General features: G+C 34.4%; 1 protein-coding gene across 1 annotated transcript; it reads right to left on the reverse strand.

Moving 5' to 3' along the window:
* Nucleotides 1–1,107: 1,107 nt before the first annotated feature.
* Nucleotides 1,108–3,048, reverse strand: LOC125859490 (60S ribosomal protein L35a-2). Its single transcript, XM_049539261.1, has 5 exons — nt 2,929–3,048; nt 2,804–2,839; nt 2,499–2,727; nt 2,323–2,365; nt 1,108–1,361 (listed from the first exon to the last, which is right to left on the reverse strand). Exons 1-4 carry the CDS (start codon nt 2,958–2,960, stop codon nt 2,324–2,326), a joined length of 339 nt encoding a protein of 112 aa, XP_049395218.1. The 5' UTR covers nt 2,961–3,048; the 3' UTR covers nt 1,108–1,361; nt 2,323.
* Between the last annotated feature and the right edge of the window lie 15,040 nt (nt 3,049–18,088).

Consider the following 18,088-nt stretch of genomic DNA (forward strand, 5'->3'; position numbering starts at 1 on the left):
ACATCCAAATTTATACAAATTGTTCAATTTTGTATAAATTCATTTACAACATTGTAATTTGTATAATAAAATATGTATATGTATAATTATAAATGTATAAAATGAAAATATATGTATTTGTATTTGTATATATATTTTTCTCTCGCTTTATACAAAAATAAATCATTTTATACCAAAATGTATAAAATGGCTAATTGTATACCAAAAATGAATAATTGTATATTGAATCAGATGGCAAAAAAATGAAATGTTTGTTGCAAATTATAATTAAAATAAACTATGGCTATTTAATTTGAATTAATAATTTGCTATTTCATACAATTTCCCTTGATTTTAGCCTAACCCAGCATTACCCATTTTGAAAGTGATCGAATTGTCAAGTGTTGCACGGTGCTTAATGAAAGCTCAATGTGAAGTTTAAAATTGTCACGGAGTATATGTTATGTATCTAACATAGATATATGATAAAACTATGAATTAATAGAAGCTATCTACGTAACCACGCAATAAGAAGCAAGAGCAGGGGAAGTATAATGAATTTAATAGCAAATTCCTAAAGGTTGTACAGATAAATATTCAAATCTGAATCATCTAATAATCTAATAAATCTTGCAAATGTACATCCATCTTTTGGATTCACCCGGCAAATGTTCAAAAAGATGAGAAAAGTCTGGTGAAAGACATCAGAGATATAAAAGCCTTTCATTATATCACAGAAAAAAAGGGCTACTCTTAAATCTCAATAAGTATTCTCCACAAATACCTAGGAACTCTCACGCCTACCATCAACAGCATTACGCTTTAGAACATCGTAAAATCCACATCAAAACTATACTCAACATGCTAGACTTGCTAACTCAAACTGAAACCAAAAGACATCCAACAATTGGAATCCTCAATTATTGCACTACTTCATTTATAGATGTCTCTCAAACACCAAAACGAACTGAACCATAGTTTTTCAAGGTGTTAAAAAAAAAGTGGGCGGCTAATTCCAAGATTGTTTTCAGCATAATGAATGGATCTATCAAATGCAACTATTCTTCAAAAGCAAATAGATAAAACCTGGTAGGAGTAAAAAAGATTTAAAGCAAAAACACAGCTGAATAGTCATACAAAAAAGTTGCATTGCTCCATAAGCAAAATTAGTCGCATCTAATCAGATGTATCAGTCTTGGTATTAACCAGAAATGATAAAAACGAAAAAGATAAGATGAGACTCCACAAAGCACAATACAAAATTTAACTAACTACTTTCTAGGATGAAGATTTCCTCATCATTGAAAACATTGATGTAGCACACAATAGCCACCCAAAGCAACCAACGATTTCAATCAAGATCCTTGACCTCTAAATGCCCACTGCAAAATAAAAGATCAACTTAAGCAACTTCAAATATAATCAAGTTGTATAGTGTACACAACAATACAATTGCAATTAGTCACAAGAGTACAAGACTGACCAAAATAACTACTAAAAAGTTCAACTCAAATAATCAGACATCAATCACATTCATATGACCAATCAAAATAGGAAAACCATCTAACCATATATTTAGACAACTTCTCTTCACATAAGTAGGCTCAAGTTTATTCACAAAGGCACTTGTCAACACTAATGTTCCACCAGCAAGATATACCTCTTTGGTGAATAATTATTGAAATGAATCGTACAGTACACCTTCAAGCTCAAACATAGTAGTAAAAATGGTTTCACTTGGAAGTTCTTTTCAAATCTCAGTAAATAACAGCAGTTTGGAATTACTTTTAACAGAAGATACAAAAATAAAGAATCCTACAAAGAATTCAGATAGAACCAATATGTAGCATTCCCTGTATGTAGGAGCCTAATTTGTCATAACTAAGGTATGAAGTCAAGTAAACAGTTTGTTAACTAGTTACACAACTCTTACACTACCAGCTTATCCTAAAATACTTGCAATTTTCACAATTATGTAGAAAGACTATACATAGTAAAAGATTGAAACATAATTCTTAACTGTTCTATTATCTCTTGACACCATTCTTGACTATAGCATGCTAGACAATAAGGAGAAGACACAAGGCAGTATCCAAATATATATTCAAAAGATAATCATTGAAGCTTAGAAGTTCAATAACATAGGCCAGACACCAAGTTGATCCTCAAGCAATCTATAGCCGCCTAAAGTTGAAGTGCATTTTATTAATTAAAAACTGAACTATACCATGCAAATTGTGTCTAAACAGAGAACAGAGGAACACAAAATTCAATCAATTTCATTACTTAGCACATCTAAACACTAGGATGAAAACACAAGAAACAAACAACTAAGGAAGTTACCTTAAATGTTGCTTGGGTACATGAAAACCCTAACCTTAGCTCCCTGAAAAATTAGGCAACAAAATTACACAACAGTTGAGTAAAAATCAAATCTTTATCTCTCCCATAACCACAAGCATGCTGAATAACACGATTAAATCAATGAATGACATATTATAAGAAAATAAAAAAAGTACCATGGATTTAGGAGGCAAATTGGACTTGAACTTAGCTCTAACAACGCCACTGTTTCCATGTGGCCTACAAACTTTGCCCCAAATGCAACGATAGTGCGAGTTATTCTTCTTTGTCTTTGCCTTGTAGATGTATCCCAGCCTCTTCCCAAGGTACCAGTCCACTTCTTCCTTAGTGTTCACTCCCTCGATCTGAATCAACGAAGTGTTGGGATACTGGTTCGATTTCGACCTAAAGGAGGAGGAAAAAAAAGATCAATATACATCTTTTCACCAAGCAGAATATTGCAAAACAAACAGAAAGCTACCTTTTGTATCCAAGAACAGTTCCTCTAACGTAGAGTCTGCGAAAAAATATGGAGAAAATAAGGTTGAGCAGATGATTAATGCAGAGAAAATGGAGATGGAAGATGCAATTGAAATAATGATGTACCTAACGCGTTCTCCTTGGCGTCCCTTCACCATTTTCGCTTCAATGGGCTGGCGCTGCGCTGATTGATGGCTGCGAAGAAGAAACCTAAACCCTAGACGAGTTGTTATGTAGAAAGAGATATATTTATATGATCGGGTGCCAATTGGATGGGCTGGAGGCCCCAATCACTGGAGTTGGGCTTTAATTTAGATTAGGTCTGGGGACAGGTGAAAAAATGGATGATTTGCACAAAATGGATACTTTTGTGATACATTATTTAAATATTAGCCTCAGTTTTAGAGCCTGTTTGGTCATGTGATATGACATCATAAGATGAAGTTGGTGTTTAGTTTGAACATATAATTTGAATTTTTTATACTGTATGTTTTCTCATAAACATAAAATTATCATAAGTTGTAAAACTATTAAAATTGTCCCAAATCTATACAATCTTACCAAATAAGCAAAAATTTATATAATCGCATAATATATTTTTGCACAAAACTATTCTAAAAAATACAGCATTTATTAATCAAACTTTAATTGAATAAAAAATAAAATTGAACATTGTAGTGTTCAAGGTGTTGGTAGCTAAGAAAATTATTTTTTCAATTAATGTCACAATGGTTAGTCTTGTACATTCAATATAATGATGAAATTTTTTGTAACATCCGACAATTTAAAATGAATATGAAGAAGCTTGGATTTGGAAATAGTCATTTTTTTTGAAAAATTTAAAATCTGGAAATTTGGCAGTCCAGAATTTGGAAATTTGGCTAAGTGTGGAAATCAGTGATTTTTGGCCAACTTTGAGCAACCGTAACTCCTAGCTCAGGATGATTTAGGAGTAGTTCCAGTTATGATTTCGAAGCTTGTGGAATGATCTTTCCAACGCCACTGAGTTTGCTCAATTCCGAGTTCGTATGAGCGAGTTATGCCCTTTGAAAGTTGGGGCAGTTGGCAAGGAGTCCGTCCGGAAATTTAAGGGCATTTTAGTCTTTTCACAAATCATTTCTTTTGAGGTTATATTGTTGTATTAGGCTGATCTTTGGATTATTTTGTCCCATTTTGAAAGAGAAAGAGTTAGGGTTCTTGAGAGTGAAAAAGAGAAGAAGAAGAGAAAAAGGAGAAGAAGAAGAGAAGAAAGAGGAGATCAACAAGATTCGTCAAGATCATTGTGGATTTTTGTCGGGGGTGATCCCTATCAAGGTATGTGAGTTCTTTGTGTGGTTTGATCCTTTCCCCCACTCACCAAGCTCATGTTTATGGTTTGAGAAAAGATTGGATTTGTTGTTGAAGTTGTTAGTTGTTGTTGATATTGTTAGTTGTGTTGTTGAAGTTATTGTTGGTTGTGAGACAGGATTGGGCTGTGTATTTGAGTTGTGATCTATTGTATGTTGAGAGATTGATGATCCTTAGTGTTGGTTGGTTCATACCCCCACACACTAACTCGTTTTTAATCCCAAGAGAAGATTTATTGGTTGTTGAAGTTGTAGTGGTGTTGTGTTGAAGTTCTTGCTGGTTTAGTACAGATTTTCGGCTGTGATTTTTGAGTTGAATCTATTGTATAATAAGGATCTTTATGATTCTAAGTGTTGCTGCTGAAACCTTGAGGTTGAGAGGGTTTAGAATTTGAAAGAAACAAGGGGAAAAAGTCAGATTTTTGGGGAAAAAGGGGCTGGGCTGTCGCACCTCTCCTAGTGCCAAGGACACCAATCCTTCCCTTTCATTCACCATTTTTTTTTCATACATGTTCCTAGGTATTATACCTATGTTTCCTAGTTGTTTCCAACACTCCAAGGAACTTCTAAAAGTCAAGTAAAGCTACAAGTCAAGTGAAGTTAGTTTCCAATTCAAGTGAAGTTAGTTTCCAAGTCAAGTGAAGTTAGTTTCCAATTCAAGTGAAGTTAGTTTCCAAGTCAAGTGAAGTTAGTTTCCAATTCAAGTGAAGTTAATTTCCAAGCCAAGTGAAGTCAAGCTTAGAAGTAAGTAAGTCAAAGCAAGTCTTTAAGGTTTTCCAAGAGTCTTCATTGAACATTTTAACTTCATTCTAAGGCTCAAGTTCCAAGTTAAGTATTGAGTTTCAAGTCAAGTCAAAAGTTAAGAGTTTCATGTTAAGCCAAGANATGGCGTCATTACTTGTATGGTGTGCATGTTGACATATTCACTGATCACAAGAGCATTCAATATGTGCTTACTCAGAGAGAGCTTAATCTCAAACAGAGGAGGTGGTTAGAGTTACTCAAGGATTATGACCTGAGTATTCTTTACCACCCAGGTAAGGCTAATGTTGTTGCTGATTCTTTGAGCAGGTTGTCTATGGGTAGCACCGCCCATATTGAAGAAGGAAGGAGAGAGTTAGCAAAAGATGTGCACAGACTGGCATGCCTGGAGTCAGATTTACAGATTCTGCAGAAGGAGGAATAGCGGTGACGAGCAGGGCCGAGTCATCATTAATGTCAGAAGTGAAAGAGAAGCAAGATCAAGATCCCATTTTGCTTGAGTTAAAGGCAAATGTTCAAAAGCAAAGAGTATTAGCTTTTGAACAAGGGGGAGATGGTGTTTTGAGATTTCAAGGTAGATTGTGCGTACCTATGGTAGATGGACTCCAAGAGAGGATTATGGAGGAAGCTCACAGCTCCAGATATTCTATTCATCCGAGTTCCACCAAGCTGTATCGTGATTTGCGTGAAGTTTATTGGTGGAATAGCATGAAGAAGGGCATTGCTGAGTTTGTTGCTAAGTGTCCAAATTGCCAACAAGTGAAAGTTGAACACCAAAGGCCTGGTGGTTTGGCTCAGAGGATAGAACTTCCAGAGTGGAAGTGGGAGATGATCAATATGGATTTCATCACAGGGTTGCCAAGGTCTCACAGACAGCATGATTCTATTTGGGTAATTGTCGACCGAATGACAAAGTCAACTCATTTTCTACCGGTAAACACTACCAATACAGCAGAAGATTATGCCAAGTTGTATGTTCAAGAGATAGTGAGACTTCATGGAGTCCCAATCTCCATTATTTCAGATAGAGGTGCACAGTTNTTCAGAAGGGCTTGGGTTCAAAGGTGAACTTAAGTACTGCCTTTCACCCTCAGACTGATGGGCAAGCAGAGCGCACTATTCAGACCTTAGAGGATATGTTGAGGGCTTGTGTAATCGATTTCAAAGGGAGTTGGGATGATCACCTACCTCTCATTGAGTTTGCCTACAACAACAGTTATCACTCTAGCATCCAGATGGCTCCATATGAAGCTCTTTATGGGAGAAGATGTAGATCTCCTATTGGATGGTTTGAAGTTGGTGAAGCACAGTTGATAGGACCAGATTTAGTTCACCAAGTTATGGAGAAGGTGAAAGTGATTCAAGAGAGGTTGAAAACGGCACAGAGTCGTCAGAAATCCTACACCGATGTTAGAAGAAGGGCGTTAGAATTTGAAATAGACGATTGGGTATATTTGAAGGTTTCACCTATGAAAGGCGTTATGAGGTTTGGTAAGAAGGGGAAACTTAGTCCCCGGTATATTGGACATTACCGCATAGCCAAGAGGATTGACAATGTTGCTTATAAGTTGGAGTTACCACAGGAACTAGCAGCGGTTCATCCGATATTTCACATCTCCATGTTGAAGAAGTGCATATGCGATCCTTCATTGATTCTGCCAACTGAAAGTATTAAGATCAAGGATAACTTATCTTATGAGGAGGTTCCTGTTCAAATTTTGGATCGTCAAGTTCATAGGTTGAGAACGAAAGATGTAGCCTCAGTAAAGGTCCTATGGAGGAACCAATTTGTTGAGGGAGCTACTTGGGAAGCCGAAGAGGACATGAAGAAGAGATATCCATATCTCTTTGAATCCGGAGGAAATGCGGATTAAGGTATTAATTTCCTTCTTAGTGCTCTTTAAATTGTAATGAGCATGTCCTTATTGTTGTTGTGTTTGCATGGTTGTTTGTTGGGTGTTGAGTTGATGTTACACCCTTAGCTTTGTAAGAGTAACCTCATTCGAGGACGAATGTTCCCAAGGGGGAGATATTGTAACATCCGACAATTTAAAATGAATATGAAGAAGTTTGAATTTGGAAATAGTCATTTTTTTTGAAAAAATTAAAATCTGGAAATTTGGCAGTCCAGAATCTGGAAATTTGGCTAAGTGTGGAAATCAGTGATTTTTGGCCAACTTTGAGCAGTCGTAACTCCTAGCTCAGGATGATTTAAGAGTAGTTCCAGTTATGGTTTCGAAGATTGTGGAATGATCTTTCTAACGCCACTGAGTTTGCTCAATTTCGAGTTCATATGAGCGAGTTATGCCCTTTGAAAGTTGGGGCAGTTGGAAAGGAGTCCGTCCGAAAATTTAAGGGCATTTTAGTCTTTTCACAAATCATTTCTTTTGAGGTTATATAGTTGTATTAGGCTGATCTTTGGATCATTTTTTCTCATTTTGAAAGAGAAAGAGTTAGGGTTCTTAAGAGTGAAAAAGAGAAGAAGAAGAGAAGAAGGAGAAGAAGAGAAGAAAGAGGAGATTAACAAGATTCGTCAAGATCATTATGGATTTTCGTCGGGGGTGATCCCTATCAAGGTATGTGAGTTCTTTGTGTGGGTTGATCCTTTCCCCCACTCACCAAGCTCATGTTTATGGTTTGAGAAAAGATTGGATTTATTGTTGAAGTTGTTAGTTGTTGTTGATGTTGTTAGTTGTGTTGTTGAAGTTATTGTTGGTTGTGGGACATGATTGGGCTATGTATTTGAGTTGTGATCTATTGTATGTTGAGAGATTGATGATCCTTAGTGTTGGTTGGTTCATACCCCCACACACCAACTTGTTTTTAATCCCAAGAGAAGATTTATTGGTTGTTGAAGTTGTAGTGGTGTTGTGTTGAAGTTCTTGCTGGTTTAGTACAGATTTCCGGCTGTGATTTTTGAGTTGAATCTATTGTATAATAAGGGTCTTTATGATTCTAAGTGTTGCTGCTGAAACCTTGAGGTTGAGAGGGTTTAGAATTGGAAAGAAACAAGGGGAAAAAGTCGGATTTTTGGGGAAAAAGGGGCTGGGCTGTTGCACCTCTCCTAGTGCCAAGGACACCAATCCTTCCCTTTCATTCACCATTTTTTTTTTCATACATGTTCCTAGGTATTATACCTATGTTTCCTAGTTGTTTCCAACACTCCAAGGTACTTCCAAAAGTCAAGTAAAACTACAAGTCAAGTGAAGTTAGTTTCCAATTCAAGTGAAGTTAGTTTCCAAGTCAAGTGAAGTTAAGCTTAGAAGTAAGTAAGTCAAAGCAAGTCTTTAAGGTTTTCCAAGAGTCTTCATTGAACGTTTTAACTTCATTCTAAGGCTCAAGTTCCAAGTTAAGTATTGAGTTTCAAGTCAAGTCAAAAGTTAAGAGTTTCATGTTAAGTTAAGAGTTTCACATCAAGCCAAGAGTTCAAGTAAAGTAAAGAGTTTAAAGTTGTGTTTTTTTCTCAAAGTTATTAGGGAACTATGTATTCCCAAAGAAGTTTTAAAGAAATGTTTTTACATTTAAACAAGGTTGGAAACTAAGATTTGCAAAAGAGCCTTCGGGCTAGTTTTTGAGTAATTATCTCATATCAGCAGGAAGAAATGTGTTTTAAAAACATAAGAGCCAGTATATTTTTGGGAGTAGTATCGAGCACCGAATTGGGGGAGCGTTCAAAGAACCCACAGCCCCCATAGAACCATGTTAGCCACCATGGGTAGAAAAGGATCATACTTTTTAGATGAATCCTTTTCAGATTAGACTAGTGGATCCATTAGGCAGTTCAGGTCTTATACCTTTGGCTGGGTATAAGATGCTCTGGCAGCGTGAGGTCGATCGCTGTATCATCACTATAGCTCTTATGTGATGGTTATTGGTTAGAGAAACTCCCACAACAGTTATTGTATTTTCATACACAGAGATTATTGTATTTTTATATACATCAGTTCATTGTATTTCTATATACATTTCAGGGTTATTGTATCTTTGTATACACATAGAGTTTATAGCCTATTTTAAACAGTCTTTCTTTATATCGCACTTGTTTTAAATTGCCTTATATTGAAAGAAGTCAGTCAGGTTGAGTTGAGTTGAGCCAGGTAAGCTATTCAGTTTCTTCGAGATTTCCTTCTAGCCTTTGTTGTTTAGTTTTCCAGCTTGCATACTCGTACATTCCATGTACTGATGCCAGTTGGCCTGCATCGTTTGATGATGTAGATTCAGGTACCCCGGATCAGCATCCTGCACGTCGTTGATCCAGCTGAGCACTCCAGAGTCAGTGGTGAGCCTCATTGCGTTTCGGAGGACTCAATTATTTTGTGTTAGTTTTTGTTTTATTAGGATGTTGCGGGGTCTGTCCTAATATCCATCTTAGTATTTTAGAGGTTTCATAGACAGACAGTCAGTCAGTTAGTTTTGAGTCTCTCATCTATATATATATATATATATATATATATATATATATATATTCTATTTTGAGATTCGAGTTGCCTTTATGGCCATATTTTATAAGTTAAGTTGTTTTGTAATATTGCATTACATCGAGTTATTCTGTTGAGGTTTCCGCTGAATTAAGAAAGTCAGGCCAAGGGTTCGCTTGGGGCTAGAAATGGTCTTCGGGTGCCGGTCCTGCCTAGGGTGTAGGCTCGGGGCGTGACATTTTTTTATTATTAAACATTGATTTGAATGAAGTAGAAATAAATTTGATAAAAAATAATGAATTTGGTGAATAAAAATGATAAATTTAAAATTGATTTGAAAAAAAAAATTATATTGGCAAGAATAATCCTTATATGAGATATAAACGGTTTAAAAAGTAATGATATGAATTATAAAATCTATTCACATATGAAACAAATAACTAGTAGATATATATAAATTAAATGTGGGCTCTTTTTACAAAATATAAACTTGCGGGTCAAATTTTGTATTTGAAAATTTTCAAATCATGATTTTTGAAAATTTTGGAATTTCAAATCATGAGATGAAACGCCTACTTAGTATTTTTTACAAAAATATAACACACAATATCAATAATAATATATCCAATAAAATCTTACTAAGTGTGATCTACAGAGTATAGTGTGTACATAGAACTTATCACTACCTTGTGAAAGTAGAGATGTTATTTCTAAAAGACCATCGACTCAAATGCATCAAATCCAAGTAAAGGAAGAAAAAACAATGAAGAAAGCATATCAATTAATTAAAAAAAAAGCATTGTAGAGTATACAAGAGGGAACAATAGCAAAAATAAAATAGTGTGACACTCAAAACACAATAAACAACATATGACAAAAACTGCAAGGGTACAACTAGTAGTACGACAGGCACTAACAAGTCTAAATCCTCGCAAAGTAAGACAACATTATACTCCTACCAACATTCTACCTTAATACGCAATCTTCACTTTTTCCTATCCAGAGTTATGTCCTCGATAATATGAAATTACGTCATATCATGTCTAATAACCTCTCTTCAATCTTTTTCGGCCTACCACTACACCTCTGTGTACCCCTATAGTCAGTCTCTCACACCTCCTCTTAACATGTCCAAACCATCTCAATCTCACTCCTCTCATCTTGTCCGCCATAGAGGTCACTCCCACTTTTTCTTGGATAACCTTATTCTTAAAATTGTTGCTCTTAGTGTGCCCACACATCCATCTCCACATCCTCATTTCCGCAACATGCATCTTCTGAATATGTGAATTCTTGATTGGTCAGTACCTCATGCAAAAATATAACATGTAACAATAACATACATGTATTTGTATAAAAATGATTTCTTTAATTTAATGAATCAAAAATGATAATAATGCTTTAGGATTCTTCGAAATTGAATAAAAATATCTTCCATTAATAGTTTTGTCCAAATTTTTTTAATTATATTTTTATTTTTTTCGGAATCGATAACAGACTCGAAATTTCAAAAACGTTTTGAATAACAATAATTCGTCGCAATCGAGAAAAGAGATATCACTAATAACCACTACTAAATATACCAACCAAAATTTTACTAACAATTACTAATAAAAAAATAAAAATCGCTATCAATAATTACATACATTAGTCTAGAGAAATCCATTTGGGTTGGGGCGGCGCGCCGCTATAACACTAGGGGGTTGGTATGTTGCTCTAGTAGTGTGCCCAAATGGGGGTCTAGCATGACGCGTCAACAGTGCACCCAATCAGACCCCCAATAAATAGAGACCTGACGCGACCGATTAGGCCCCCAATAAATGGAGGTCTGGCGCCGCCACCAATAGTGCGCGCAGAGCGTCAGTACACTTTCTTTCTCCATTCTTTATTTCGTATTTGTTCTTTCAAAATGTATCTTCGCTCTCTTTCTGATTTTAACTATCCAAACTACATCTAATCATTGAGAAATCCTATATATCCTAAACATAATTATTGATTCACTACTACAAAACATGTTTTTTGTGGCAATTATTTAGCTGCAATTAGTCATTTGCCACTAATTAATTCTTTAAGCTGAAATATTAGCGGCATATGTACTATAGCCGTTAAAAGATATCTTTTTAGTGACAATTAAAATGATTTTCCAGTAAATATCACTAATTGAACATAACTTTTCATGCTATTAACTTTTTCCTCTAATTTTTTCTACTACATAAAACATTCCCTCCAATTAGTAACAAGAAACTTTTTTTTAAAAAACATTCTACTCCCGCTTAAGTCTAGAGTTATTTGTATATCGCCTCAGGCCCTCAACACATTGCTCAAGCAAAAAAATCCATGGTAGTCATCATCTTTGCCTTTCAAAATCTCCATCCATAGGTAATCCTAAAGTTTTAATTTCATACAAACTCATGATCTTACTGAAACAAAACTTTGATCACATAGTCACTGGTAGGATTTTTGGGTCAAGTTCTGTTAACTAATTGAAAAAATATTGATGTTGGGAGCCATGTGAAGTTTCAAGGTTTTCACAATTTAGTTCTTACTTTATGTTTTCTTGTAGGTTTTACTGGATTCATCTCATCCTTCAATTTATTGTCTTCATCTGACAAATATTTTGATTCCCAGGTATTCATACAATTGTGACGATTTGTGATTTTATGCAAGTAATTTCTTCTGTATTTACTAAGTGTGTTGTGTGATTTACGCCTGCTATTGATTTAAGGGGAAATTGATTACTCTATTTGCTAATGTTACTGTTAACATATTCAACTCTCGTGATTGTTTGAATGTTTTTTTTACTTTAATTGATGAATATCAATTTCTTTACTTGAATCGACTACATTAGGACCCTGTTTTATTGGTATTTCTGATACTTTCCTAAAAACATGAAAATACCTTGAGTAGAAATCTCAACAACAACACCAAACTATTTAAAAAGTTTTGTGGTATGTTGATCTGTATGTTCGACTTGGGGATATTAAACTGAAACTGAATTTCTTATCAATATTGAGATTTAATTAAAGAGGAATGTTTGATTTTTATGATTGTATCTCTACGTTTAGAAACTGAATAGTTTTCCAGGTCTCCCTGTTGAAGTTGAATTGTTTGAAGAACTTGAAAACAAGCCGAGTTGATGAGACTTGAGTTTTTAGTCTGTGATAGTACTCTTTTGACAACTTTATGATTGGTGAAATTGATAGTTTGAAAATTACATTTTTCACTGTTGAATTTTGTTAGAAGTCGTCATAAAGTAAATATGAGAAGGAATTTATGGCATGCATTACATTCTTATTTTTCTTCTCTTCTTCTCCACTTCTCTACTTCTTTTCTTTGTTTCTCTACTACTAGCTTGTTGGTACATGTCTTTTTTAACTTGCAATTTGTAACTTTTCTCTGTTTTTTTACTTTTCTTATTCTTGATGGAGCTGTTGGAAGTGCTTTATGACTTGAGTTCTAGAACTAGAACTAAAAACTATATTTTGATCTAAGAACATGTTTTGAGTCTTAGATTTCAACAAAAAGTTCACTGAGGTTTGATGAAAGGGAACTCAGTTCATTTAGAATATGTCTTGGTTGCTCAAACTTTGTTAGGAAAGATGTACATGGCATATTAACGACACTCCTATCAAGTGTCTATGAAACTATTTTGGGATAACTATTGAGTAGCGTTATTAAAAGTGTGCACTTTGTCGCTTAAAGTGAAAAGAGAAGAGAAGTTATATTACTTTATTATAGTGAGACCAGGCTATATATAAAGAGTGAGCGCTTTAGTCCCAGAAGCTAGGAAAAGCTCTCTTTACTACTACAACGAGGTTGGAAATTTCTAAATTTTTTCTTAAGAAAATGCATAATAAAACACTTTGCGACTTATTTCCAAAGATTTTCTTTGTTTCACTTCTCTTGTTGCGACACTCTTTCAAGCGACTGCAAGGTTAGCTTTTCATCTCTTCTTCCAATCTTCTTTTCTTCTTGTTATTTTTTGTTTCTCTATTTCTTTGTTGTGCGAGCTACCTGCTACAGTTTTTCTTTTGACCGGCAATCTACATGTTTTCTCTATTTTTTCTTCTCTTCTTCTTGAAAGAGCTGCTGAAAAGAATGTATTATTTGAGTTGCATTTTTTAGACTAGAACTGAAAATTGTATTTTGAAGTGAGAACATGTTTGAGTGTTAAAATTCAATAGAAAGTTCATTGGGTAGAAGAAAGGGAACTAGATCCAATATGAGTTGAATTTTTTTGTATATAGCTCAGTTGCTCAAGCGTGTTTTAGGTAAAGTGTACATGGTTGTTTAGAAACACTTCTATCAAGTCACTATTGTTGTTTTTGGTGAACTCTTTAGTTGTGTTCTTAAAAGTGAGTGCTTTGTCGCTTAAAGCGAGAAGTGACGTGAAGTTGTATCGCTTATTTCTCGATTTTGCTCTTCTTCTTCTCTTCTCTGTTTCTCTAATTCTCTGTTGTGCAAGTTAGCTACTACAGTTTTCCTTTTTACCTAATAGCAGGTTTTATCTCTTTTTTCTTTTCTTCTTCTTGACAGAGCTGTCGGAAAGAATGTATTACCTGAGTTACAGTTTTTAGACTAAAGCTGCAAATTATATTTTTGAGTGAGAACATAGTTTGAGTGTTAAAATTCAATAGAAAGTTCATTAGGTTGAAGAAAGGGATCTAGATTCAATATGAGCTGAAAAATTTAAGATATTGTTCGGTTGCTCGGTAAAGTGTACATTGTTGTTTAGCAACACTTCTATCATGTCGCTATTGTTTTTATGGGATAACTCCTTACTAGTTTTCTTAAAAGTGAGTGCTTTGTCGCTTAAAGCGAGAAGCGACACGAATCTGTATGGCTTATTTCTCGATTATGCTCTGCTTCTTCTCCTCTTTTATTCTTCTTTTCTATGTTTCTCTATTTCTCTGTTGTGTGAGCTAGCTGCCACATTTTTTTTACCTGCGATCTACAAGTGTTCTCAGTTCTTTCTTTTCTTCTTCTTCATAGGGCTGTTGGTACAAATGTATTACCAAAGTTACATTTTTTTATACTAGAACTGAAAATTATATTTTGAAGTGAAAACATGTTTTGAGTGTTAAAATTGAATATAGGGTTCTTTGGGTTGAAGAAAGGGAACTAGATTCAATATGAGCTTAAAAATTTAAGATATAGCTCGGTTGTTCAAACTTGTTTTAGGTAAAGTGTACATTGTTTTTTAGCAACACTTTCGTCAAGCCGCTATTGTTGTTTTGGGTGAACTCCTTATTAGTGTTCTTAAAAGTGAGTGCTTTGTCCCTAGAAGCGCGCGAAGCTGTATTGCTTATTTCTCAATTGTGATCTTCTTCTTCTTTTCTCTGTTTCTCAATTTCTCTATTGTGTGAGCTAGCTGCTAAATTGTTTCTTTTTACCTGCGCTCTTTAAGTTTTCTCTATTTTTTCTTCTCTTCTTCTTGGCAAGGCTATTTGAAAGAATGTATTACCAGAGTTACAATTTTTAGACTAGAACTAAATATTATATTTCGAAATGAGAACATGATTTGAATGTTAAAATTCAATCTAAAGTTCATTGTGTTATAGAAAGGGAACTAGATTCAATATGAGCTGGAAAAAATTAGGATGTAGCTCGGTTATTCAAACATGCTTTAGGTAAAGTGTACATTGTTGTTTAGCAACACTTCTATCAAGTCGCTATTGTTGTTTTGGGTGAACTCATGAGTAGTGTTCTTAAAAGTGAATTCTTTGTCACTTAAAGTGAGAAGCGACACAAAGCTGTATTGCTTATTTCTTGATTATGCTCTATTTTGTCCATGTTTTTTTGTTATTCTGTTTCTGTTTTCACTGCCTCTTATTTTTTTAACGAATTGAAAGATTTTCTTAATGTTTTATTTCTACTAAGATCTTGGTTTTTAACTTTGCATATTAATTGCTCTTAAGAACTGAATTATCTTGTTTAGTTGAAACTGTGTGCTTCGTTTCATGCTTCTCGCTTCACTGAAGTGATCCGTTAGCAGGTGAGCTTTAATTGTGAATTGTTAAAAACCCATTAAGTTACTGATATTTTCAAGATATGTATGAAACTTCTTAATAGGTGAATTTCCTTCGGTTTTTGGATGGTAGAGTGTATATTTATTTTTATAAAGCTGGTGGACTTATTTGTTTTGAGTAATTTGAATTGCAATTAAAATCTATGAAAACTTGAACTGTATATAGCTTAAATCTGTAAGTACGAGATACAAAATCACATCTAGTTTCTATAATTTCTCCTCTATCATGAATATCTTGAGTAACCCTTCATAGAATACTCTTAACTGTGCAATCTGCTAGTAATGTTTAATCTTAACGAGAATTGCTTCTAGCAGATTGTATAGCTCAGCTAACCTCAGTAGACTAACACATAGACATTCGGCACACCTTTAGGCATCTTAGAAATTGAGACCAAGCGATAGTTGTAAATTGACACTTACGGAAAATATGCTCAATTGCCTTAAGTTCCTGATACATAACACACAATTAGTTCATTTGTACCCCTTATTTCACGAGTCTATGTAAGTCCCAAGTGTATTGCAATCAGAAGCTCTAAATACTTCTGAAAAGCTTAAATCTGTATGTAGGATCAACAAAATGACATGTAGCTTAAATCTACAAGTAGAAGCTACAAAAATCACATGTAGTTTCTGTACATTCTCCTTGAACATGAATATTTTGTGCAACCATTCTTAGAATATTTTCAGTTATGCAAGCTTTACCTTGATGGTTCCTTTCTAGCAATAAGTGGTAGATATAATCTACTATTAATAAAATGAAGATTTCAACATAATTAGGATTACTTCTAGCATTTTCTATAGCCCAACTAACCTTAGCAGACCAGCTGATAGACATTCGACACACTATTAGGCATCTTAGAAACGGAGACCAAATGATAGCACTAAGTCTACACTTACATCAAAGGTTCTCAATTGTCAAGGTTCCTCCTACATAACACATAATCAGGCAGTTTGTACACCCTTTTTCAGCCGTCTACATAAGCCCTAATTGTATTGCAATCAGAAGCTCTAAATGCTTGAACTGTCGGAAGCTTAAATCTGTAAGTAGCAACTACAAAATGACATGTAGTTTCTCTACTTTCTCTACAAACATGAATATCTTGAGCAACCCATTCATAGAATATTCGTAGCTATGGAAGCTTAACCTTGATTGTTTCTTTCTAACGATAAATGATAGATACAATCTGCTAGTAATATAATGAAGATCCAAACTTAACTAGAATTGATTCTAGCATTATTTATAGCCCAACTAACCTTAGCAGACCAGCTCATACACTACTAAAAAATTGTCAAAATACGACGGCCAAAAGCGACGGACTGCGTCGCTTTTTTGGTCAAAATCGACTGAAAAACAACGCAGTCACCTCCGTCGCTTTTTAACCCGACGCTTTTTAAAAAGCGACGGACAGCGCCGTATTTCAAAAAGCGACGGATGGCGTCGCTTTTCAAAAAGTGACGGATTGTGTCGCTTTTTTACTTTTTTTTTTTAATTTTTTAACAAAAGCGATGAACTCCGTCATTTTTTTTATTTCTAAAAGGCGACGTAGTCCGTCGCTTTTGTGGAAATTTTATTTTTGAAAATCCCATAAAAGCGACGGACTAAACCACACTGTTCGTCGCTTTTTCTGCAATATATTTGACTCTGCTGCCCACCTGTAAATGCAATTCAATTTAATTCTACACTATTCAGCCCAATCAAACACACACAATTATAAACAATCTAAACAAAACATAAAACAACAAATTTAAAATAACATTCAAAAGTATCTAAATCATAAATTAAAGACTTATAAAGTCTTTTAAAATTCGTTTCAAAATTTCAAAATGTTCATAAATGTCCAGAGATCTAAACTAGGGAGTGAGATCTACATAATCATCCTCATCACTCTCGTCGTCAGTGTCATCGGGAGCCGAAGTAGTAGGTCGACGAGCGAGGTTCATCACTTGTTCTTTGATTTGCTGAACAGTTTCACTCATGCTTTCTTGTTCAGCTACTCTTTTCCGCTTCGACTCTGCTAGTGCTGCTGTAAGTTTAGCTATTTGATCCGACATAGCAGCAATCTGAACACCGTCAAGTTTCTTCCTAGCCTTGTGCTGATCCTATACCGATACCAGCTAACCAAGATTTCTTCCTAGCCTCTTTCCTTGGCTCATCCTGTGCCTCATCAAAGATGTCAAGAACCTTATGTATGCTCCCAAATGACGTCAGGATCCATCTACAAAAATATAGCTATTCAATTATATTATAAATAAAATTTAATAATAATTTTACTAGTAGTAGTCCTAAAACTAGTTTAGTATTGACTTAACCACATTATTTATTTTAGCTCATTAAAACAACTTAACAACTTTAACTAGTTTAGTTTCGACTTAATACAACAACTAAATCCACCAACTAAACCACATTATTTAGTTTAACTTATTTAAACAACTTAACAACTTTTTAACTTGAACTAGTTTAGTTTTGACTTAATTCCAACAACTAAATCCATCAACAAAACCACATTATTTTATTTAACTTATTTAAACAACTTAACAACTTTATAACTTTAACTAGTTTAGTATTGACTTAATTTAAACAACTAAATCACATTATTTATTTTAACTTATTTAAACAACATAACAACTTTAACTAAATCCACCAATTAACTAAATCGATAGGATCAACTAGTGTTGGTACTTATGCTTAACAAATATATTATTTCTAAATTTAAAGCTAAGTGTAAACACTA

The sequence above is a fragment of the Solanum stenotomum genome, chromosome 3 (genome assembly GCF_019186545.1).
Source record: "Solanum stenotomum isolate F172 chromosome 3, ASM1918654v1, whole genome shotgun sequence".
Lineage (NCBI taxonomy): Eukaryota > Viridiplantae > Streptophyta > Magnoliopsida > Solanales > Solanaceae > Solanum > Solanum stenotomum.

Bases quoted from the DNA above. Each gene is read 5' to 3' on its own strand.
- LOC125859490 (XM_049539261.1), bottom strand. From the start codon at position 2,960: ATGGTGAAGGGACGCCAAGGAGAACGCGTTAG. The intron at 2,840-2,928 runs GTACATCATTAT...ATTTTTTCGCAG, and splicing joins CGCCAAGGAGAACGCGTTAG to ACTCTACGTTAGAGGAACTG. The intron at 2,366-2,498 runs GTACTTTTTTTA...CTAATTTTTCAG, and splicing joins ATTTGCCTCCTAAATCCATG to GGAGCTAAGGTTAGGGTTTT.